The sequence below is a fragment of the Fundulus heteroclitus genome, chromosome 7, assembly GCF_011125445.2.
Source record: "Fundulus heteroclitus isolate FHET01 chromosome 7, MU-UCD_Fhet_4.1, whole genome shotgun sequence".
In the NCBI taxonomy this organism is placed as follows: Eukaryota; Metazoa; Chordata; class Actinopteri; order Cyprinodontiformes; family Fundulidae; genus Fundulus; species Fundulus heteroclitus.
Window position 1 is genome coordinate 16004714 of NC_046367.1, and position 24315 is coordinate 16029028.

A 24315-nucleotide genomic window follows, 5' to 3' on the forward strand; every position below is an offset into this window, starting at 1 on the left:
TTTAAATAAGGCAAAAAAAAAGCATTCCTCTGCAGTACATGTTTAGAATTGCTGTTTGCAGAATAATAAAACATCCAATTCCAGTAAATATTTGAATGTGTGGGATGGCAGGGGCATATTCAGCTCTGCTTGCACAAATGAAGCTATAGAGACATTTATTTTTCCTTGCACACACACAAAGAGTGCCAGTGTCATGCATGAGAAGAAATAAGTTAAAACTATTAGGCCTAACAGCCTGAAGTCAACGCGTGAGAGCCGTGCACCAGCGTGCAGTCTGGTAACGTGATAACGTTCTAAATATAAAGCTTTGTAGAACAATAACTTATCAGTTTCCAAACACGCCGCAGCGCTATTTCTGGATGAATAGACGTGCCCGCTTGCTCAGGGTGACTTAAAAAACAAAAAAACAAAAAAAAACAAAACAAAGCATCACATCATTCGATGAACATGAGCAGCATAATTAACATTGTACATTATTTCTCCACTTAGAAGGGTCTCAAAACACAGCTTTTTCTATCTAAAAAAGGAGATAATGTTACTATTTCTAACTAAAAAAAACATGTATCTTGGAACTTTAATTTGTAACCAAATAAACAATAATATATAATTTCCTATCTGTTCCAGCACATTTTATTGGCCAGAAACAAGGTATTAAACGTGACTTTTGAGCATCGGCCTCTTCCTCTCTTACCTGAACAAGTCTCTAGAGGTGCGTTGATTCGGTAATTTATTCTGGAAGTTATGAGTTGCTCTGTCTTTTGCTATTGAGTTAACAGGCTTTGTTGTTTGTCAGCCATGAAAATAAGAGGACAAGATGAACAATAATTACACAAAAGCGGCCACACCCATTCTGCTCTATCAGCTTGTTTGCTTTATGAATCCAACAGTCCAGATTGACTGACCTTTGACCAATGGACAAATCTCTACCCTGGAAGGTCCTGGGAATGTTCTGGCTATAAATGATACTGTAGACCAGTAGTAGTTAACTAGTTAGTCAACTTCAAGTTCCTAGAACTCTAAGGTTGTTGAATAAATAAGAACCTGTGTGTCAAGATATTTGTTTCATAGTCTAATGTGGAGGTTGTAGTTTTCAAGAGCTGACCAGCTGCTATTAAAGTAATAACCTACATTTTAAGAAAATGTACAAGAGCAAAAAGGAACACAAGGTAAGGTAAAAGCTTCAAACTAGCAAAGGAGGCTGAAAGCAGTAGGCCAGCACTGCGGCTCTCTTTTTGCTGATGGTGTTGCTGTTAACAGATGCACCTCCCAGCTGGGGAGGCTGAGCTGGGATTTGTTTTCACAGCTGGGAACACTCCAGTAAGATGCAAGGTTCACGTGCACAGCGGGCCGGATGGGGCGCTCAAAGTAAGAGATGGTGTTGTGGATTCTCAAACGTCCAGGACAGGACAACCCTTAGGCCTTAAACAGAAGGATACTGCACTTTTCTCGTCGCTTGTTTTAGAAAGAAACAAGAGAAGAAATCCAGTTGCCTTCGCCTGTCTGCTGGACGACTGCCAGGCCAGTAGTCTTCCACATAAATATGCAGCCAATAACATTTCTGGATTAAAAACGTCTACTTTAATGTTCCGACAAACCGATTTTCCCCATTAGCTGTAAGTAATAATCAACAAAATAAACACTTAAATTAGAGTAACATCAAGAGGTTAATTTGTTTCAGTGTTTCAAAAACAAAAAGGGAGGGGTTTTTTTAAGTTGCATCTGTATATTTATGTATTTTACCATTGTAAGACATAGCTTTATTTAGCCACATTTTAAATAACCAGGGAAAGAAAGAAAACTGCACATGTACAAGCTAGCTAGTACAGCAGTTCAGCTAACCGCCGCAGGAAGTTAGAATCTGTTTATTGTAAATCCTTTTTTTTATATAAAAAAAAATAAACTATATAATATTAAAAGGGGAAACAGATTTGGTAGGTCAAAGCTTTATAGATATTGGATGGAACCAAAGAAATATCAAGTGGTGTATCTCTAGTGAAGCATAAATTATGGGCTTACAGAAAAGTAAAAAACAAAAACCTGTTAGCATGCAATGTACTTGCTTGCTAACGGACATCTTGCTGTATTCATGCATAAGAGCCCCAGTGGGTCGAGGCAGATGACCGTTCATACTGAGCCCGGTTCTGCTGGAGGTTTTTCCTTCCCTTTAATGGGGAGTTTTCCTCTCCACTGTCGCTTCATGCTTGCTCAGTATGAGTGATTGCTGCAAAGCCATGGACAATGCAGATGACTCTCCCTGTGGCTCTACGCTTATTCAGGAGGAGTGAATGCTGCTTGTCAAGAATTGATGTTATCTGATGGGTTTACTTAGATAGGAAACTTTTTGACCAATCTGTATAATCTGATTGATTTTTACTTTGGAAAGTGCCTTGAGATAACATGTATCATGAATTGGCGCTATATAAATAAAATTGAATCGAATTGAATTAGGATCTCTCATTTCACAAAACTCTTCACAATACTCCATGTATTTTAAACAGAGAGCTTTTGTGGAGCTCGTTTAATACCCATGCTGCAGCAGTAGGATGTGTAAAAAGGCGGCGTCAACAACAACATAATTTAAAAAAAGATGATCCTGGTTATGGCAAAAGCAGTGCTGGGCTAAAGATTCAAAATATTTTGGCAAAAGCACAAAAAAAATTTAAATAAAATGTAGCTCGTGTTTTTATTGACACCGTTTACCTTTACATCATTAATGTATTCAGCTCACATTTAAAGCTAAATTTAGCACAAAGGAGTAAGACGTGACCCATAAAAATGGCTTCTCTGTTTTGGTTTGACACAAAGTGACAGTGGGTGAGTACAAAGTAGGCTTCTGGGTCATCATTTCAAATCATCCATGAATGTCCAGATACACAGATGCATCACTAATGGGGTCTCAGGTTTTGTCACCAAAAACTCTGTGTAGGAGGTGCAACCGCAGCAGAAAAATCTCTGCTTTGCTAGAGATCTGTTTTAATGTCTAAAAGAAAGTATTGGACTTGAAAAAACATGCAGCACTTCTAAATTGTGTCTAAAAAATAAAAACACTTCACAGCGCCTTCTAGTATGCTTAAAATGAATAAGGTCTTAGAGTTGCAAACAGTCCTGTTTACCTCAAACAACCCAGACTCTGGAGTCCTGAATTGCTTTAATTCTAGTTAAGGCTTTTCAAACCACCCAGACATGCAGATAGATACAGACTCTTGATATGAAACATGATGGATTTTTTTGCAAAGTGTTTTTAAGGCTTCAGGACTGTAAAACTGTCAAAACGAAGAGGATCAGCTGTGACTATGCTCAGTGAGCCAATACCTTCACACACACACCAAACTTCAAATACAAAAAGAGGCCAGGATGTTTGGGGAGCAGGTCTGTGTGTGTGTGTGTGTAAGTGTGTGGGGTGGGGGGGTTTGGGGACAAACAGATCTTTGTTCCATCTGGCAGTGTTCTCCAGGCAGTTGGCAGAACAGCTAAAAAGAGCTGAAGGACCCCCACAAAACCCCACAGTAATACAGGGAACAGGACACGCACACAGTCAGCGCGCTTCACTTCCTCTGTCTGCAGTGTTAGGATGCAAACCTTCGACACGCTCACTGCAAACACCCACTGACTGTCTAACACTAGAGGGGGCGTAGGAGTGTAGAAAGTGTTGGGGGTACATACTGGTTAGAGCGTAGTTGGGGTTTTCCAGTTCCATGCGCTGCAGCTGAGCTCCCAGGAAGATCTACAGATCAACCACACACAAAAAACAAAAGCTGCGATTAACAGCATTAATAGCCTAGGAGGCAGCATCCATGGCAGCTATGACATTTAATGGAAAGACCTAAACTCCCATAAGGGCGCACCGGTTCCTCTTTTTAAAACACTTTATTCTCTAGATTTTAAGCCGGGAGTACCTTTATGTCGATGCCCCTTGCTGAAGACAAGCTGCTGAAGAAGCGTGGGGGAATTTTTGAGGAAAGGTCAGGTTCATCTTCACCAAAGCCCAGATTATAAAGGATCTCCTCAGGGTCCTCCTCATACATGTCCAGCAACTCTGAAACACTGTTAACAGACAAAGTGTTAGCAACCCGCGACGCACCACACTCACTTAATATTTCTGGAAAAAAGAAGAGGAGACATGAGGGACATCAAAATAATAGTCCAACCAATAAAAAGTACATAAGGGCAACCTATAAAAATGCTAAAAAATATATATATATATGAATTATATTTAAAGGCATTGAAATGCTAGTCAGGCTAACCGCTGTAACGTAACAGGAAATCAGTTAATGGTGAATGACTGATATTACTGGAAACTACTTTTTTCTTAAATTCATTGTTAAAGTAAATTAACCTAAAAGACATTAACATCTTTTAATCTACCTGTAAATAATCCTAATTGAGTAGCTGAGTCACAAGCTGAGTCCGAACAAAGACCCCAAGGGTGCTCTAACGTGCTGTGTTGTATGTGTTATATTAATATTTCATCTTTAATATAATTGTTTTTGTACATGTAATCTGTCTTTTTATGCCAACTGACCCCAGGAAGAATAGCAGCTGAATAGTTCTGCCAGTCACTAAAATGATCCCATTAGTTTACATGTGTCTAAAATATACTGAGATGTCTGCAAGACTTTCAAGAATCTACCCGAATCATCTCTTAAAACTTACAGACAACATTCTTGAAGTCAAAATAAAGGACTCCTGTTTGTTATAAGTCTATACCAAACAACAAGAGTCCAAGGTTTCTGACTAAATTGGAAACCATTTATGTTAAGTATCAGCAGGGGCCCACTGTGTCCTCATCTTCTTCCACTGGAGACCATTTGTCTCCATCTTGGAGAAACTTCAGTGAGTCTAAGAGTGATGGCATGAACTGACCTGGATACAGTGCTGCTTTTCCCTGATCCTGTGGAGTTCATGCTTCTCCCCTTCTCTTTATATTGAGTCCTCTTCTGATCCGCCAAAATATCAAAACTACATAGAAGCACAGAGCAACAAGGTTATACAAAGACTTGTTGGATGAGGATGAGATGGTGACCACCTAAAACCTCAGGTACTGAATGAGAAAGATTCATTTTAAAATGGAGAACTCACCAATCTTCGGTTTGATTGCTTTTGGGCTGAAGATGATTGGCTGCAGAGACAAAAAATGTAAAGGAATCATGAGTATATAGAATTAACAAAAAAGGGTTTTGCTGCAACAAGGGAAAATGTTTAGATATCTCTGTGTCTATGGTGTGATGGGAAAACCGGCATTTTCTGGACGTTGGATAGTCTGGCAATAACGAAAAGAAAATTTGGTCATAAAGTCAAGCAAGCAGTTAACAAGCCAACCTAGCCAAGAACCTAATTCTATATTTTCACAAATAAGCTTTACTGGGTGGCTAAAAACACAAGTAGGAATCTACAATTCAGATACTAACTTCAGCTTGTTAGCCATGCATTGCTATAGATTATCCTTCCAGCTTATATTGAAACAAGCAAATAAAGAAGAGGAAACTTGAGCAGATGACTTTTTAAACTTCTGATTACTTGTGTCTCCCTTGTCACAGTGGTGCCCTGGGCAAAGAGTCATATAGTCCGTATTTTAATTGAACTCTACTGCAACAACTGTCCCCTTGAAACCAAAATGGGATAAAGCGAAGCAGTCGTGGTTGGTCCTTGGAGACTGCATGAGGAGTGTCTACATCAGGTTTTATATGTGTAGGAACAATCAACACTTCTGTATTCCCAATACAGCATCAATGAAAATGTAATGTTGGTTCTATTAACATACACTGAGAGGAGAATGCCTCATCAGAAGTGAGTCAAGAATTGTGTGATTGCTGCTTTGCTTTCCCTGAGGACCTGATCCTACAGGAACAATGTTCTCCACATATTTAAAGAGACCTGCAAAGGTGTAATGGGATATCAACTCATTCTCAAACCATTAAATGCCAATAGCCTTCATATGCACCAGGGCCACAGAACCGCCCATATAAACCACCTCTCTGCCCCGGTTTACCACAGAGGAACTAGTTGAGTTATTTATAGAGAGAAACCCGTTCTCTCACCTCAAGACCAGAAGCATTTGTTACCGTTTGACATCCGAGCTGTCACATGTAACATTTTCCTACATTATCAGTTGTTTAGTTGCCAGATCTGCAGCTTACAAATCAAATTTAAACATAGGCCCCCTTTAACGTGTTTTTTTTTCATCTTTTTCCGTGAACTGGTTTGCATAAAACCAATTTATCTGCCTTACCATGGTTTACTGTATTGTTTAGGAGAAAAACAAAGCCACCAAATGGAGGTATGAGTGATATTTTCATTTCTAAAAAGAACCTGTTAAGACCTGCCAGCTTGCCAACATCCCTGAGTGTGTCTCTCTCTCTCTCCCTCCCTTTTCTATTTCTCTTTCTGTTGAAACGGACCACGTTTTCTTCTCTGACAGATGGCTGGATTAAGGTAGCGAAAGATAACGAAAGCTCAGCTGCATCTGGTAGCTCACTCGTTCGCTTCCATCACGGCTACTCTGAACCTTTTAATTCACTGCCGTCCTATTGAGCCGTTAAGGCTTTAATCTGTTCCTACCGCGTTCCTTATATTGTTTGACATCATTATGGTTAATTAAAATCTGTTTTTACATGACATCTACAAAGTCTTTTACTTTAAGACAGCGGACTTTAGCTGCCTCGACAGAGTTGACTGAACACAATCATGACACTTACTGTCAAGATATAATGAGGTGAAGCACACAGAGAAACTCACAGCAAAAGAACAAAGGCTCTTTGAATTTAATCCAAATACTTTTAGCGTACATAAGAAACCTGTTTTTTGCTTGACATGTAGGCCTATTTATGCGTATGATGGTTTAGGCTGCAAATTATATCTACTTAAAATTGTTGCAATGCTGGTTTAATGTTAAATATTTCAAAGGGCTTTATTAAAGCTCTGCTTTTGACAGCTTGGAAATAGAGAAACTGGTTTAAGCTATAGAAAACAAAGCACATTAACATGGCTTTAGAGTTACTCCTTCCTTTTTGTCTTATACTTCGTTCCAAGGAGTTATATCAAAGTGGTCCTGAGCAAAAACCATCAGGCCTTTAAAACTCCTCCTTTGGATTTTGGCAGTATTTTTCCCCCACAGGTCATCTTTAGTCCAATACCAGTCCACAGGAATTTAATTTTTGGCTTGATAGATAACCTACTTCTAACAAATAGATGAATAAGGCGAAAAAAGAAAAAAACAAAGACAAAAAAACACCTAAAATAAAGGACCAAAACAGTGTTGTTTCTAGGAATAGTAGGCCACTTTATATTGAATCTTCAGGCACTTTATTTACTTTGTGGCCCCAGTGGCCTTTACTTAACAGTTGCAAGACAGGAAATGACTGAAAAGAGAAGGGAAACGACATGTGGCAAGGCCTTCTGGGTCCGAACTCGAACCTATAACAACTTCGTCAAGGAGAGACGCCTCTGCACATGCATTTCTCTGCACCCTGTGCCACCACTGTGCCCTTCAAGCACTTTATTAGCCACTGTCTAGAGATTCTACACTTTTCCGTGGCTTACAAGACAGACAAATCTGGCTATTTTAATATATTTCTGTAGATAACAGTCACAGTGTGGTCTGTAGTCGCTCTTTGATCTTTTCCAGTCAGTAAATGCACCATACTAGAATCTACCTGTCCACAGTAAGAATAGCACTCGATGGTTTCACTGAGCAAAGGACGAAAAGAAAACAAACTTCAAATTTTGTTATTGAGCAAAAACTTTAGCTCTCTATATGTATTCTTGTTTTCCTACATGATTTGAACCTCTTGGTTACACTTCACTTCTGTTTGAGGTTCCATTGATAACAAAACCACTAAGTATCAAAGACGTGCAACTTGGGCTAAACTGTAAATTTACATTTTACCACAACAGGTTTTAAGTGTTCCAGATTTGGACAATGAAGTCTGCAGACCGACAGCAACAATCAGTGAGGTGCTCCAAATTCAGTCGAGCAGAGAAGGTGCAAGAGTTTATTTGAAAAAGGGAACCAATCTTACATATTGAGTCATGTCTGCGGTCATTTGGGCCAACAGAGAACAGAGAGCAGGGCTTCCTGCAAATAAAAGTTCATGTAACGGCCTATATCCTTTCATACAATTACATTGTTTAATAGCGCCAGCCACACTAATGGCTAAAATCGAACAACAAGGGCAATCAAAAATTACAGCTCAATCATCTGGTCTGAGTTTTAAAATAGTAAACGCCTGTTTTACAGCTACTGCTCTCTCACTCAGTGTGACATCGACTCTGCTACGAACACAAAGACAGCAGGCTAGAAATAATATCGCTAAGGCTGTTCTTACATCAGAATCAGAAAAATCAGAATCAACTGGTCAAAGCTTCACAAAAAAAATGGAAAATGTGAAATGCAACAAAAATCTCTGATCGATGCATCTCTACTAAAGAAGCAAAAGCCAATCTCTTACTGACCCATGCCGTATCCGTAGAAGTCCTGATTAAGAAAACCTTGGACAGCACTGTATATACTCTACGAATGCTAGACTACTACAGTACCATTAAATACAGCTTTAATAAAGCACCTCCACAGATCCTGTAATCAATACGGTCAACCAGGACTAAACACACTGAACTTGTATTATTTGGGTTGCTTCTAAACAAAAATAAAAGATTCATTATATAATGTTTAATCAACAGAAAAGAGTTGTAGGTGTTGGACATAAAAGAGCTGTTGTTTCTTTAGATGTTTCAGACTGAATCTATATAAACTGAACCCATCCAGTAATTAGCACCCCCAGCTGACCTACAGACCCCCACGCGCAGCAGCAAAGTCAGGTCGTTACAGGCTATTGTACGTTTTCTGTTCTCAGTGCCGCAGCCTCCGCTGATGTGTTCACAGCAGATCACAAGAACGACAAGGATACACAAACTTTCAGAGGAGAAGCAGTCATGCGTGCGGCGTCTTTCCACACTTATAACGTCTGTTGACTTTTCCATCATGAAGAAACAGTACCGAGTGCCACAAAACGTTCCCTTTATTCTGCTGACACTGTTTTGTTTGGATGAGATCTGATCCTCATTTAAACACGTTCACACACTCTAAGGACTGATATGCATACGAGCGAACAGGTAATTGTTTTTGCCACGACATTCACATGCTAGGTACTTTTTTTTTCCCACTGCAAACAATATCAATGGAATCTAGTTCCAGAAATCTGAAACAACTAAATGTTTCCCACTGTTCTAACCATGTTTTCATATGGAAAGATGACTTATAACCTAGTATCTGGAACTTTAAGGTTTGACTTACCTTTTGGACCCACTTTAGTCCTGAGGGACAACGCTAATAAAATAGAAATAAAAAGGTTATTGGGAAACATCTGAATTACTCATATTTTCCTCATTTAAAAAAAAAAAAAAACCTGAACAAAACTTGAGCCTAACACACAAAGTAAGCACACATTTGACTATCAATGCAAATTATCAAGCAATGACTGAGCAGGCACAAAACATTTTGCACTTAATTTGTCACAGTGAAGCCATTTTTCATCCACTCAAACATTTAAGCATGGAGGCTACACCTACTATTCAGGATAAAAATTGACTTTTTAAATCAGATTTTAAGTACAGAATTAGAGGAAACTGTTAACAATGAGCAGACATTTCTAATCTGATTTGTATTGGGAGTTTCCTCCCTAACTGACCTTCATCTCCCAATGAAAGGTCATCTTCAAAGCTGCAGCCACTCTTCACTCCTGTTCACACACAGACGCACATAACCACAAAGTAAATACAATGGGGTGAAGTTATGAAATAGCTCCAGCGCTATTCAAGCACTACAGGGACCATCAGCTTTCCTTTTCTTATACAGGCTGTGTGGGTTAGTTAAAAGTAGTCAGTGTATTACCTAAACTAGCCCCCATTTTAGAAAACCAGGAAGAAGTTCAAGTGAATTAAAAAGACAAATTGAAGTTGTGATTACAAATTATTCTTACATGACATCAAGGCCAAAAAGTTAAAAGAGTGTCGGCAGGCCAGTTGCTTTTCTTTTCTTATGATATAATCAACAATAAATAAGAAACAATGGTTTACCTTTGGTGGGAGAACTATTTTGATCATCTAGAGAGGCTTCAAGAGGAGTTCTGGACATGAACAAAAAAGAAAAAAAGAATATGTAGAAGTTAGCTATTAAACAAAATCAAAATCTAGCTTTTAAATTAAATAATTTCAGACAGCAATTATTAACAACATACAGGACAAAAACAGTTTTAGCAAATCGCCTTACCATCTTATCTAGAATATGCTTTCTACAGAACAAACTAGATGCATTTTAAATGGCAGCAATGATTTCTCAATACTCACATCTTTAGCATGCAAACAACATGCTAAAATAAAAATATTAATACAGTTTTTATTGTACTTTTAACATTATTTTGAAGTTATAACATGATAAAGGGAAAAAAACAGAAAAATCATATCTATTTGATTTGTATTATGGTGCTTTAAATGTATAATACTAAGTGCGATAAGTTTGAGCTATTACTTAAAGATGTAGACTTTAAAAAAGCTATTTTTAGGATAAGAAAGGAGTTTTGAAATTTCAAATCACAGACATGCAACCAGTTACTTAAAAGGAAACAGCATTTTATACAATAAGTCCGTGTTTCATTACGGCTGCAACACAGCGAAAGAGAGCAAGACTTCTGCTAGGTTCACACTGGGCACGTTTCAGCGATTGTAGACTTTTTGTTCTCTGGTCTGGAACCTGAACCAGTTGTCTGTGGGGTTTCGGGGTGATAGACACGCAGACAGCGGAGTTGGTGCTCCTACAACCTGCAGTGAACTACAATAAATATCAGAGAAAGCAGAGATATTCTGCAAAGATTGTGCAGTGGGGCAGAAGAGACGGATGTCTAAATATATATATCCCATTTTGCCACGAACGAGCACTTTCATTCCTGTCTCTTTGTGTCATCCTTTTCTCTCCCTTTTCAGCTTTTGACGAACACGCAAAGCATTAATACCCAAAACCTGCTGTTGAGTGATCGTTTAATGTGAAGCAACAACAGATGCCATCTACCATCATTAGTGTCACTCAAGCTTATATCAATACCATCACAGAGAGAATTTAACGTCCCTCTATCATGGAACATGCTGAATTTTAAAACGTGGGCAGCCTTAAAATGTCATAAGTAGGGCCCAGATCTGCTTTCTCTAGAGCATAAAGACAGAATGCTGTATTTGTAATCCTACATGCACTAATCACCAATATAGGATGCTAAAGTTAGCATAAAATGTCAACTTTTGAATTACTTAGTTTTGAATGAGGGTGCTTCTACTTCAAGCGGAAAAAAATAATGATTTATGGCTTGAATGCTTGACGCAGGTCAACGTGTGAAATTAAACTTCTGACTGGTGCTTCTCTTTGGATAACAAGCAAACCCTTGCACTATTAGCTGCCAATTCATTTTAGAAGCTACATAGTTATCTGTGTATAAACCCGAGAAAGAAAGAAAGAAAAAAAAAAAAAAAAAAAAAAAAAAACACCGTACAGTAAGATTAAGTGTTTGTCCAATGGTTATCAGGTCATGTTAGACTCTGAGATGTGTGATTATATCTTCCTAAACTTTGAAACATGAGCTATTAATCACGGCGAGTTACCAACCAGTTTTATTTATTTTAATGTTGATTGTGTACTTTAAGAACGATGCTGCATTTTTATGTGTTGTTCATAATGTAAGGTGACCATGACAGTCTTTGAAGGCATCGATAAATCAAATTTCTTATTACCCTAATTAAATCGTCTACAAGAAGATGAGGAAACATTGCTAGTCAAAAATAGAAAATAGAAGCCTGGGTTATGCACAAAAAAAACTGTTATGCTGAAGGTCAATCGGTGCAAGGCAGGCTTGCTGTACTTGCGCGTCATGCAATGTTTAAGTAATCCATGTAAAGCGGCTGTCAAACAGTGTCTAGGCAATCAAGTTTTACTGTCTGCCATAAATAACCTCAGCCGCATGTCAGGATGAGGAAATAACTAGGACGTAGATAACATTTAAATAAGTCCTGTTTTTAAAGACTGTTCAGCTGACCAGACTAGTTTACCGAGGCTCACTAGTAAAAAAGATTTTGTTATTCTAAATGTAGCAGCAGGTCTGAGTGGCATCTGGCAGTGGATTGCTGGGAACGCTGAGCTGTGTTGCACAAACTTCTTCTTATCAATGGAACAAACTTTATGTCACTATTAAAACACACAAACACACACTCACTCACACAAACACCAAGGGTTGTGTAACAATGCACAGCTGTAGCATATGGAAATTTGTCCCACTGTCCATGTTCAGCCATGTTAGCCTTAGGCCCCTACAGCTGATAATGTCGCTGCACGGATGTTGTGTTGGTGTCTGTCGGAGCGCTGTGGATGGTCCTGACTGGCAGTGGTTGGAACCGTGCGAGCGTATGATAACAATGTTGACTCAGCAGGAGGAACCTCTCCTCTGTTTACTCTCCTTTTCTTACGTTGTCTCTCTTTCCGTCTCCTGTCAAGTTCTTCCCTTCTCTCCGTCTGCCTCGCAGTTCTTCTCTAAAGATCATGTGACCTATCTCTGGGCGTTGGTCTCCCTCCTTACGTGTCTGTTTTCTGAGGTTCTGCCAACTTGCCTAGGCGTTGGCTTTGTGTCAATCAAATGTCAGTAACTGATAAACAATACATGCACTTTTAGATCACGTGACAAAATATAAATATATTAACAAGTAACAAAAACAGAGAAAATGCTACTCAACCAGTTAGGATGTGAAAGCTCTTCCAGCCCAGATCTTACATTTCAATTAAGTAATCCAACAGGTTTACTTTACACTGCAATTATACACATCATTTACTCATTTTGAGGTCAGTCAGTTGAATTACGTTTACACTTGGAGCAGAACAAAAGAATACATACATGTTCAATTATGCTTTTAAAAGAAGCGCTTGAGAGTGTGACACTTGAAATGGACGAAAATGAAAATTGGAAAGGATCTGGTAAGTTAAAGAATACTGTACCTGCAATCAATCAGCCAGGTATCAATCTTGCTAGGAATTTGTCCTGGCAGAAACAAACATGGCAGCATGTTAGAGCAATAATCCAGCAGATGACTTGCAGGGGTGACAGCGATGTACAATAGTAATACGGCAATAATGGAAGACAGAATTTCAGTCCTGAAATCCTAAATGATCACAGGCCATAATTCCTCCAGTACACAGAATAATTCCCAAGGTTAAAGACGCTATAAATCATTTTAAATTCCTAAAATGGTCTCTTAAATTATCTGGGGTGTAGACAATTTCCTACACTTTTTGTCTATGAATTGGCAAAAATATTACAGTAAACATTCAGTAAATGCAAACTTGAAGCATAATAGTAATGGAAGGTCACAGCACCAGATTTCAGGGTTGGTGAGCCCCCAATATCAATCTTTCTTGCAGTTCTCTACAAGAGCTTTAATATGTTCCTATCACCAAATCCTTTTGAAGATCAATACCTTCTGCTTTATTTTAAAAGCTTAATCTTATCTCTCCAAATTTCAAAAGGTGGGTATACAACTGAGCCTCTGTCATGTTCATATCAAAGAGGGGGAAAACCTAGTCACACATTAAATTTATGAACTTAAACAAAGAAATTAAATTGCACAGTTTAGTAACATTCATTTAAAGCAGCACCATGTAAATTTGACCCAAGTATTAGCTTCATTTCAGATTTAGTAAATTATTTTCCGGTCAATATATAGCACATGGCATGTATGGATGCTTCCGTGCGGGCTGCCCTTCTCAAAAACCTGCCTATGTGACTTAAAGGTGTCGGAGATCCGTCGCTAAATGGGTCATGTGACCCTGTTATATAGTGCAATAGCACTATTAGCTGCCAATTCATTTTAGAAGCTACATAGTTATTTGTGTATAAACATGACACAAGATCAAATGTTTGTCCTGTGACCCAGCTCTTGGTCACATGACCCATTCTAAGTTCTAAAACAAAACAGACACTTACATGATCAGACTTATTTTTGGTTCTCTGATATACAATTTAATCTAGAGGGGCGAATGTGGCCTTGTCTTAACGAGTAACTCCATGACTTCTCAATCTACTGGTCCGCTATCAGATTCCAAGACACGGAGGGAGACTGTTTAATTTTGCGACAGTGCAGTGCTGCCAGTGGCTTTCAGGCAAGGCAAATTTTTTTATAGGACATTTCAGCACAAAGACAATGCAAAGTGCTTTACATGATTAAAATATAGGAAAATAAAACAGAATAAAAGCAAGTAGGAATAAAATGTAGAAACAATAAAACATGAGAAAATAGAAACTAAAAGCAAATATTAAAAACAGTTGGACTACAAACTTAAACTAATGATGTTTCATTAAAACAGTTTAACTAGAACAGTCTAAGGCAATCCTAAACAAATGTGTTTTTAATCTTGATTTAAAGGAACTCAGGCTTTCAGCACTTTTACAGTTTTCTGGAACTTTGTTCCAGATAAGTGGAGCATAGGAACTAAATGCTTCTTCTCCATGTTTGGTTCTGGTCCTGGGTATGCAGAGCAGGCTGGAGCCAGACGACCTGAGTGGTCTGGGGCACTAAACCTTAGCCTGACCAGCCAGACTGACTTACGCTATGTGTAAAACTTACTGGACCAATCTCAGCATGGGAGCGAGAGTTTACGATGCATCACTCTTTACCCGTATTGCAGCAGTGCTTTTCCATAACCATAACAGGCAAGATGGCAGCCGCAACAAAGCGACGTTTGGAGTTTGCGTTACATTCAATCCAACTGGTTCTAACCTGTTTCCGCTGACTGTTAGTCCCACCTTTGAAATCGGGGCTCTACCGGCAGCTTTCCAGACTGTTTACGCCGTAAGTCAGTCTGGCTAGCCAGGCTAACCAAAACTGGAAGTTATAAGTGTAGCGCCCCTAGTGGCTAAATGTTACATTGCACTGCTTTAAAGGAAATGTTTGGGGTACCAAGAAGATATGGCTCTTGGCACACCAAATAAGATTCTAATTAAAGTGTGGATTCTTCCTAAATTTTACACTGCAAGAGGATTCATCTGCTAAAAAGGTACTTTTTGGCAGTGGTGCCAGTAAATTTTGAAAGTGCTATATTTCCAGTGCATTGCAAAGTATTCAATCCAGCAATCCAGTTTAATCGATTCAATTCTCACCTTTGATTACTAGGAGCACTTTTGTGTGTGTTTTTTTTTTTGCACCATCAACCAATCACAGCTCTTAAAGGACAGCGCCACACCGCAACAGGGTCAACCACACCTCCTCATTAAGATAAACATTTCTGTCCTCTCCTAACTCAGAGTTGCTCTCAGCAGCGATCTGAATCACACTTAAGATGACTCTATGGGCACTGGCCTCTAAGATTTTTGCCTATTCCTCCTTCATGTTGGATGATTTTCACTTGTGAACAGTTAACTTCAAGTCTAACCACAGATTCTCAATTGGATTGAGGTCTGGACTTTGACTAGGCCATTCCAACACATTTAAATGTTTATCCTAAAAGCTAGAAAGAAGAAACTGAAGTTAGTAAAGTTTTGTAAATTACACTTTCTTTGATACAAAATTAACATTTACATTAATTTTAGGCGATAATGTGGCTATGTAAAACCAAAATATCTGCTTGGTTTGTAAAAATATGGTTCGGTTGTGAAATGCCCGTTATGTCCGTTCTCGCTGTGCTTCACTAGCTGTACCTGAGTGGGCAATCAGGCTCCTCAGGAGTATGAGGCCTTCAAATGGTCTCTATGCTGCCTCTCTGGTCTGAGAGTTCTGGTGAGCGGTCCTCTCTTGGCAGGTTTGTAATGGTACTATGTGCTTTCCTTTTGAATATAATGGTTTTGATGGTGCTCCAGGGGAACATCAAAGATTAGGATGTTCTTCCTATAACCCCACCCTGACTTGTTCTTTTCAACAACCCTCTCTCACTCTCCCTCAGATCACACTAATCTGACTATGTGTATCTCAAACCTTATGTTTGGACTTTGCTTTAGCAATTTTATGAGAATACTCAGAGATATCCGATAGCATGACATTATCAGATATGGAGTCTATTCAGGGTAAATCTTTTGCTAACATTTTATTGAAATATATTTTTTTAAAACATACTGTTAAAATTTAAGATTGTCACACATATACATTTTAGCATTGCTGACACTTGAGCTCAATCTAACCTGTGTCTTGGCTCGGTGCATCTCCATTACTTTGGACCTCCTGGGGCCGCTGGGAGTCACGGCAGTCTGCTTTCGACCCTTGCCCAATGGAGTCCCTGCTTCTGGCCCAGGCTTGACGCCGCTCATTGGCCATAGTGACGGGCCCCACGGTGGGTTCTGAGGACCAATCAAACAAAAGTCAGTCTAAGCGCTTCAATGTTGTCAGTCAGGTTTGGCTGCTAGTTGACAGAAACCAGACTAAGTTCAAACTTGCAGAGCCTTCGAGTCTGGATAAGGGATGACTCCTCACTCTGATAACGGCTCTTTTAATTGGCTTTATCAGTTGGGTTGATAGTAAACCAACAAGACATGGGGAAGCATTTGGACATCCATATAGTATGTGCAGAACAACATCAAGTCTGGCCATTTTTATTTAAACGCATGTCTGCTAAATAAATATAGTCACATATTTATTTTATTAACTCATTTGAACAATTTAACTGTGGCAAGGTAAGAAAACCTACCTGGTCTTTCAAGAACTGCGGCGTCCATTTTGGCGTGTGTAGTTTTTGTCATTTAGTCAGAGGACTGACGACGCTGCAGCAACATCTGCCACAGGTGGCATGGCTGTGGAAAACGAAAGTATTTGGTGGTTAATTTACGAGGGGTAAAAAAAAAAAAAAAAAAAAACCTGAAACAACTACAGATGTGCCAATAAATCAGAGTTCTCAGCTTGACTGTCCCCAAAGGTCAGTAAACGCACCACACCAGATACCATCATGCTGACAACACGCTTGGGGGTTGGAAGTTGTTACTGAGGGAAAAAGACTACACTTGTCTAGACTGACTGATCTGTGAGGAGTTAAATATAATCAGGGAGGGAGAAATATATTTTATTTTTTTACAGAGAGGCGTGTCTGCACTTCATTCAGGCTGCTACAGCAAGGAGCTCAACCCTGCAAAGGACCAAAGTGACATGGAAACGCCTTAAGCAGATAACGGCAAGACTAAACGTTTTAAGTTGCTCTGCTTTATCGTTTGGAGCTTTCATCCTCTGTTCTGGAGTGTTGTGGATCTGGAAATGTTGGCAGTCCTTCAGACAGACCTTCAGGGTCAACATTAACCAGGGAATACAGAGAGCGGCTGAGATTTGTGGGTCGAAACGGAAACATGCTAGTTGTGGCGACTGCCGATTTAAATTTAAAACACTTTAAAATGCGTGCCCGAAATTTTTTTTTCAACGTCAATCAATAATTAATGACCAGTCAAGGGAGGATGACAAGAGAGAAACATTTTCAGTGCTGTTAAATTAGAGTTCATAAAGAGAAATCAGAAAACAGATCAGAAATCAGACCCAAACCTCTGATCAGTGCACCTCTAAACACAGACACATTTAAGGGTGTGTAACGAGAATATTGTGAATGCAAATTCCCAGATAACGATCAATCTTTAGGCTCCATTTGAAACATGTAGCCACCTGGAACAACTACAAGAAAAATGTAAACTTCAACCCCCCCAGACTAAGTGCTCCCAAGTCACAGAGTTTGTATCAAAAGGATCAAATCGGATCACTTAAACGTGCTCGGCTGGAGGTTGGAAAAGAGAGATGTTTTGTTGGGAGATGGGTGGCTGAGAGATGTCTCATTATTAATGACCCTCCTGGAGACCATCTGAGATTACAGACGCAACCACACACAGAGTGCTGTCCAGGACAGAACGTCCACGTCTGAAAAGGGGAGGCCAATATGAGAGCGCCTTAAAATGTGTCCCTAAAGGGCAGCGCTGGGCAACTCCACCGGCGTCAAGGACCGACTTTGACAAACATCTCACTTTAAAGGACCCAGACACATTTCCCTGAAGATTAAAGAAACATCTTTCTAAATACCGCAGGGAACTAATTGTTTTAGCTAATGTTACATCAATTTAAAAAAAGACAGACAAGAACTCGGGGTATGCAAACTGGTCAGGGCAGCTTTGTGGTTGGCATTTTGCTACCACACGAGGATGCAAAGTCTTCCATAGTTTCCAGTTACATCAGCGTCCTGCTAACAAAACGCAGTAAACAAAAAAAAAAAAAAACAAAGGTTGGTAGCCAAATCCCAGCCATGTATACATTCACTTATTCACCATTCATTTACATGATGAAGAGCAAGAATTCAAGTAACTACAAACAACAGCAACACAACGGTGCCTTTAAGTTGGATCATTCCTAGCAAACCAGAAAAACACAAGACCAGCTGACAGCTACACTTCTCCTGCCTCCCACCTCGCAGCAATTAGAAGGGAGAGAGAGAGTCTCATCTAATGCAGCTTTAAAAGATAACAGTGTATGTAAGAATCCTACATGTGGTTAAACTGCCAATAAATACCTTACATAAAAATAAAGTGGTAATCCTGGCCCACTGGTTCAGGACATCCTCAGATAAGCTGTGGAAATGTCTTTCCTTTTAAGTTGCTTAAGGAAGATTTTTGACAAAATTTCAGCTATTTCACAAAATATGTTTACGTTACTGATACGTTGCTGATGCGGATTTAAACTCCTACAAATCTCCCCACCGTCTTCTTTTAGAGCAGGGATCTTCAATCCCGCCCGTTGTCCTGCAGCTTTTAGATGCGTCTCTGATCCATCACACCTGAGTCAAATGATCAGGTTAATTAGCAGGACTCTGGAGAAGTGAGGAACTGATTCAGCCATTTGATTCAGGTGTGTTGGACCAGGGACACATTTAAAAGTCGCAGGACAACGGACCTCAAGGACGGGAATTGAAGACCCTTGTTTACAGCTTCGCCCTATTGGACATATTAACAGCAGCCATGATGCGCTGTTTGTGAAGGATCATTTGTGGAGAATCTTTTACAAGCAATAACGCTTTTGAATGGAGATGACAAAAAAAATCATCTATGGATGTTTATGAGATTTTATTTGTGTTGTAAAAATATTTGTTAGCAATTTGCTTTAACAAGAATGCAAGATGATCAACAATAATAAAATCTTCATATAGAATAGGATCTAATAAAAACAGCCTACTATATATCTGCCATATACAGTGACAATGGAAGGTTAGCTCACCATCTTCAGATTGCAGTGGCACTGAAGGAGTGCCGAGTAAAAAAAAAAAAAAAAAAAAAAATCAAGATGTTGGAGGGTTTGGATCAGCAAACTCATATATAGCAAAAAAAAAAACTAAACAAAAAAAATCCAGTATCCACATGAGGCTACAATGTGCCACTGAAACTTTAATCTAGAGTCATTTCATTAGGACCCTTTCACACCAGTACACCAGAAACTTTACAGTACCCCCAACAACTTTGTGGAAAAAATAGTAATAAATAAGAGATTCAACACCAAAGGACGCTAAACAAAATGTGAGGATCCTGTGACTGCAACCATCAGAGGAATTTACATGAAAAAATAGCAAGCAGCTTCCTTGATTTGGACTCAGTTTTATATCATTTGCCAACTTCACATTTACCGTGTTAATATAGGAGGGCTAAAACAAGGCTAGGATCTTTTTAAACTTGTAGCGTTTTTATATCACTTTCAGAGATTCTTTTTCCCCCCAGAAGACTTACAACAAGTCCAGCCACAGATCATAATGAAAACAGGTTAAAAAACATGTAATGTTACTGTCTGGGTAAAAGGGCGACAGGACTCCCTGGGACGCCAGGAGAGGAGAAAATCCTGCAGACTGAGAGGAAAATATTTGGACTCTGGAGTTGTCTTTGTATTACTGCGCTTCTCTGATTGCATAATAAGTTGTTTTACCTGACACACCCCATATCTCCATGCTGCCTCTAAACATATGTTTAAATGAATGTTCTAAACGTTTAAGCTTACCACATATCTGCAAAACCTTGGGGGGGGCTACAAGTTTGTCTGGTAAAATGTCCCCTTTTACAATCATTGCTGCCCAATGTGGAAACCCCTCCACGCATTGTGATATATTCAATTTCTTAGACATATCACAGACGAGACAAAAAGTAACAGCAAGGACAGTTTGGAATATAGGATTATTTCTAAAGCATTTTAATATTTATTCTGATCGAATGACAAAACAGATTATCAAATGTAGGGAAAAACCCCTAATCAGTGTCTATTCTTCAAGACTGTGAAGTCAGGTGATTCTTTCCATTTTTTTGCAGATAAATGGAATAAAACCTGTAGTTCAGATTTGCTAACATTCAGAAGACACGGAGCTGCCATTCTTAAAAAAAAAAAAAAAATAATAATAATAATAATAATTAAAGAAAATCTAGCCATCTTTACTTTATGTTGTAGCCGTTACAAATTTCGCAATTTTCTTCTCAAATTGCTGGCATCCGTTTAGCCTTTTGTTTTGCGCCATTCTTTGTGAATTCGCAAAAAAGGCTCATTTGGTTTGCGTCCCGGTTACTTGTACAATCTATACTTCAAAGCACTAGAAAACTAAAATCCTGGTTGAACAAGGAAGTTCAAAGTACGCTTTTTGAAGACGGACCCTGAGAGATGTATATATAGAATAGAAAAAGGCCTAAGATGGAGCCTTGAGGTACACCCTGCAGGTTTTCAATTTCTAACTAAACCGTGCAAAGGTTAGGCAACAACTGCTTTGTTAAAACATATGGTATGACAGCACTGGAGTTTATTGCAGGGATGATAGTTGTTCCAAATGCAATTGGTTGTTATTGTATAAACTGGTGAAAAAAAAAAAAAAAAAAAAAAAAAAAAAACAACACACAAAAAACCCACTGAGACACCATTGTATTCTACGGTCGCCAACAGCAGCAACACTCTGCAGCCAAGCCTCGTCATTGCACAGAAAAGGGAATTATGTGTGAATGTTCTGCCAATGTGCTCGTTCAGCTCACCGGACATAAGACAGCGACTCTGGTAGTGAAATCTGAAGGAGCAAAAGAAACGAGAGAAAGACGGACAGAGCCAGAGGAGCAGGAAGCCGAATCTGAATGAAAACGTGTGAAACAGGAAATAAGTGTTTAGAGAGAAGAACAGGATAACTTCCTGTCCGAGAGAAAGCGAGAAAAAAAAAGAAAGAGACAGACATGTATGCATGTATGTGTGTGTGTGTGTGTGTGTGTGTGGGGGGGGATTTATTTTCAGATCTGCGAAAAAACAACAGACTGAACGGCGACATAATAAAAGCAAATCGACTGCTCCTCCATCTTTAGCACCAGTGAACATTTCATGGTCATTTACCTCCACATTGGCAGGTTTCACACTCTAAATGACTAAATCAAACTTGTGTTGACTTCTAGTGTGCAAAGGAGTCAAGTAGAGCCCAGTATAAACAGCAGCGGACATTAGACACCAGACATTAATCCCTTTAAGGGTATCAGATCTGCCAGGTCACGCTGAAGGAGTGACACAACAGCCACCTAATACTCCAGTGAGACATCAATTTCAGCACGGCAACATGTTGCAAAAAAAAAATCCCTCACAACAGGAGGCGGTTGGCATGACAATGAAAATGCAAGCATGTTGGTGTTGAAATGTGAAGTACCGACAATTTCTTAAAATCAAGACCGATTCTGATATTCTACAGAACTTTTAAAGAACTGAACAATCAGCTAAGTTGCCACTGAAAAATAAAGTGTTTATTTTAGATATTTAGCATATTTTTATGTAACATCCTTTCTATATAGCCAATACTTAATTGACTAAAACTGAAGCTGACTAGTAACCTATCAGATTTTTCAACATTCTTACAGCATAATCATCATGATTATATAATCGAAAAAAGTCAATTTACCATGTAAAACTCAATTATTGAATTTCTTCATTTTTTGTAGAGAAACATTTGAACTCTTTTCGGCCTTTGATGATCACTGCATTACTCAAGATTATTTATTTAAAACAGAAGATTACAATTAGCTATAATTTATAACAAAACGTTTTTTAAGACAGCTAAATATTTTTACTTTTACAGAACGAATTATAACACAGAATCCAGCAATTAGATTGTTAGCAACAACAAATTCAGCACGGCAGCATTTTCATTAAGAAAGATTTCCTAAGTTCAAATTGTTCTCCAAAATACAACTGGAGACTTGAGGCATATGCAGAGAAATCTAAAGGTTTTTACACAAATTTCAAGTACAATTACAACAACTAAAAATCACTGATTTTTTTTAAGGGATATTGTTGAATACATGTCTGAAACTAACAAAAGAGTTCACATAAATTTCATGGTCCATTTCTTCGGTGAGAAAATCCCACCTTCCATAAACTGTTGTTCAGGATGTTCTGAGAATATTAGCTCATTATTTTGTAAAAAAATAAATAAATAACTTAACGTAAAAAAATAATGATAATAAAAACACTTCAGCTTCTGGGAATTTCACATGAACTGCTCAATTTGTGCCCTCCTATAATATTTTCATTGGATTGCGGTCTGGACTTCGACCTAACCATTCTAAAACAATAGCTTTATCTTCCCCTCCTTAACTCCAGCGCCCGTATTCACAACGATTCCTAAGAGTAGCTCTTAGTGACGTCATTTAAGGAAGAAAAATATCTTAGAATTTCCTGAATTCTAAGATTGTAGTGAAGCTGAGAGTGTCTGAAGCAGGGAAGATGGTTGAAACGGAGAGAGCTGATTGGCTGATCCACCAACTAAAACAGTGGAGGAAATGAGGACAAACTTCCAAAGCAATCATACAATTATTAATATGTAGATAAGATAAACTTTGCCATCCCCATAGGGGCAACTTAATTAGTTTCGGGTTTAAGGCCGTTCTACCCAACGTAATTTTATTGAGGATAAATGAATAATTAAAATGGATGATAATAACTAAAAAAAAAATAAATATAAAAAAGATTTAAGAAAGTACTTACTTTTCAACACTCTTCTATTCTCCCCCCAGAGCTGACCGGACAGATACGTTGCCATTTGTTGACAACCCCCCCCCCCCCCCCCCCCCCCACATCTTTTTTTCTCAACCTCATGTCTCTCATTCAGCCAAATACGATTGCTTTATACAAGCAGGGAATCCCAGTAAAGTGCTGACAGGTGAGAGCGCATTAAGGTCAAATACATGGGCGACTGTGGCTTAATAGGTTCTGTAGTCGTCTGGCAATCAGAAGGTTGTGGGTTCGATTTCAGCTTCCCCTTGCCGCATGTTGATGTGCCCCCTGAGCAAGGCACTGTACCCCAAAATTGCCTACCGAGCTGCGTCTCGGTGTATGGGGAGTGTTGGCCTAGTGGTTAGAGCGGCACGCTTGCACTCAGAGAAGGATGCAAGTACCCGGTTCGATCCCCAGCGCCTGCACTCTGGGTCCCTGAGCAAGACCCTTAACCCCAGATTCAGACTCCCCAGGCGCAGCACATGGCAGCCCACTGCTCCCCAAGGGTGATGGGTTAAAAGCAGAGAATAAATTTTGTTGTAATGTATGTTTCAATGACATTAAAGATGATATTACATGAAGTCGTAAAATGACTGGTGAGTAAACAACAACAAGCAAATCAAAATAATGATGAAGATGTAAATGAGGCGTTTATCAAAATTTCATCTTAAACCAATCTAATGGGTCGATTTCTCTCCTTTGATCACTAGGAGCACATTTGGTTTCTTTCTTGTACCATCAACAATCACAGCTCTTAAAAGACAACGTCACACCTAGCAGTGGGGTCAACCACACCTCCTCACTAAGATAAAAATTTCTGCCATTTCCTTACTCAGAGTCACTCTCAACAGCGATCTGAATCACTTTTAAGCTAAGACTCCTAGGTAGGAATTTCTGGGCTAATTTTAAGGCTAGGAGCTCTCATAGGACTGACAACCTTTGTGAATACAGGCACAGATTTCTGCCTGATCGTCTTTGCTGCAGCTCCCCCTTTTCTCTTAAGACTACGCTCTTTTCAATAGACTTTCCTGGTGAACATACCAAAAATAGATTTACTCAAAGCTTCGTCAAGTCATCTGTCTAACCACCCATCCTAAAACAGAGCGCCACAACTGTCATGCTCTAAATTCTTTAGGATATTGTTTCGTTTCTTTGCAGCATTTCCCTCTAGCCAAAATAGATTGCTGTTTTGAGTGAAATGTTATGTTTTTCTAACTAAATGTTGCATTTTATAAGCAACCTTTGGAAACAATCAAGATTTTATGTTGGCTAACTACAACTGACAATATATTCACACGGTTG

The 24315-nt window shown here is 39.0% G+C and overlaps 1 protein-coding gene across 4 annotated transcripts in view; it reads right to left on the reverse strand.

Moving 5' to 3' along the window:
• Positions 1-24315, reverse strand: part of itprid2 (ITPR interacting domain containing 2) — a 56079-nt gene that overhangs the window by 22548 nt on the left and 9216 nt on the right. For 2 of the 4 annotated variants that reach the window (XM_012864358.3, XM_012864359.3), the window contains exons 2-11: positions 16697-16799; positions 16194-16349; positions 13022-13064; positions 10072-10121; positions 9684-9734; positions 9290-9322; positions 5080-5119; positions 4864-4959; positions 3897-4044; positions 3664-3724 (exon numbers count right to left, since the gene is read on the reverse strand). In XM_012864358.3, the coding sequence (XP_012719812.2) occupies positions 3664-3724; positions 3897-4044; positions 4864-4959; positions 5080-5119; positions 9290-9322; positions 9684-9734; positions 10072-10121; positions 13022-13064; positions 16194-16349; positions 16697-16748 (730 nt within the window). In that variant the 5' untranslated portion in view covers positions 16749-16799. Of the gene's footprint in view, positions 1-3663; positions 3725-3896; positions 4045-4863; positions 4960-5079; positions 5120-9289; positions 9323-9683; positions 9735-10071; positions 10122-13021; positions 13065-16193; positions 16350-16696; positions 16800-18546; positions 18673-18728; positions 18748-24315 lie in introns of those variants that run through there. The other 2 variants (XM_021317361.2, XM_021317360.2) reach the window with 2 other exon arrangements.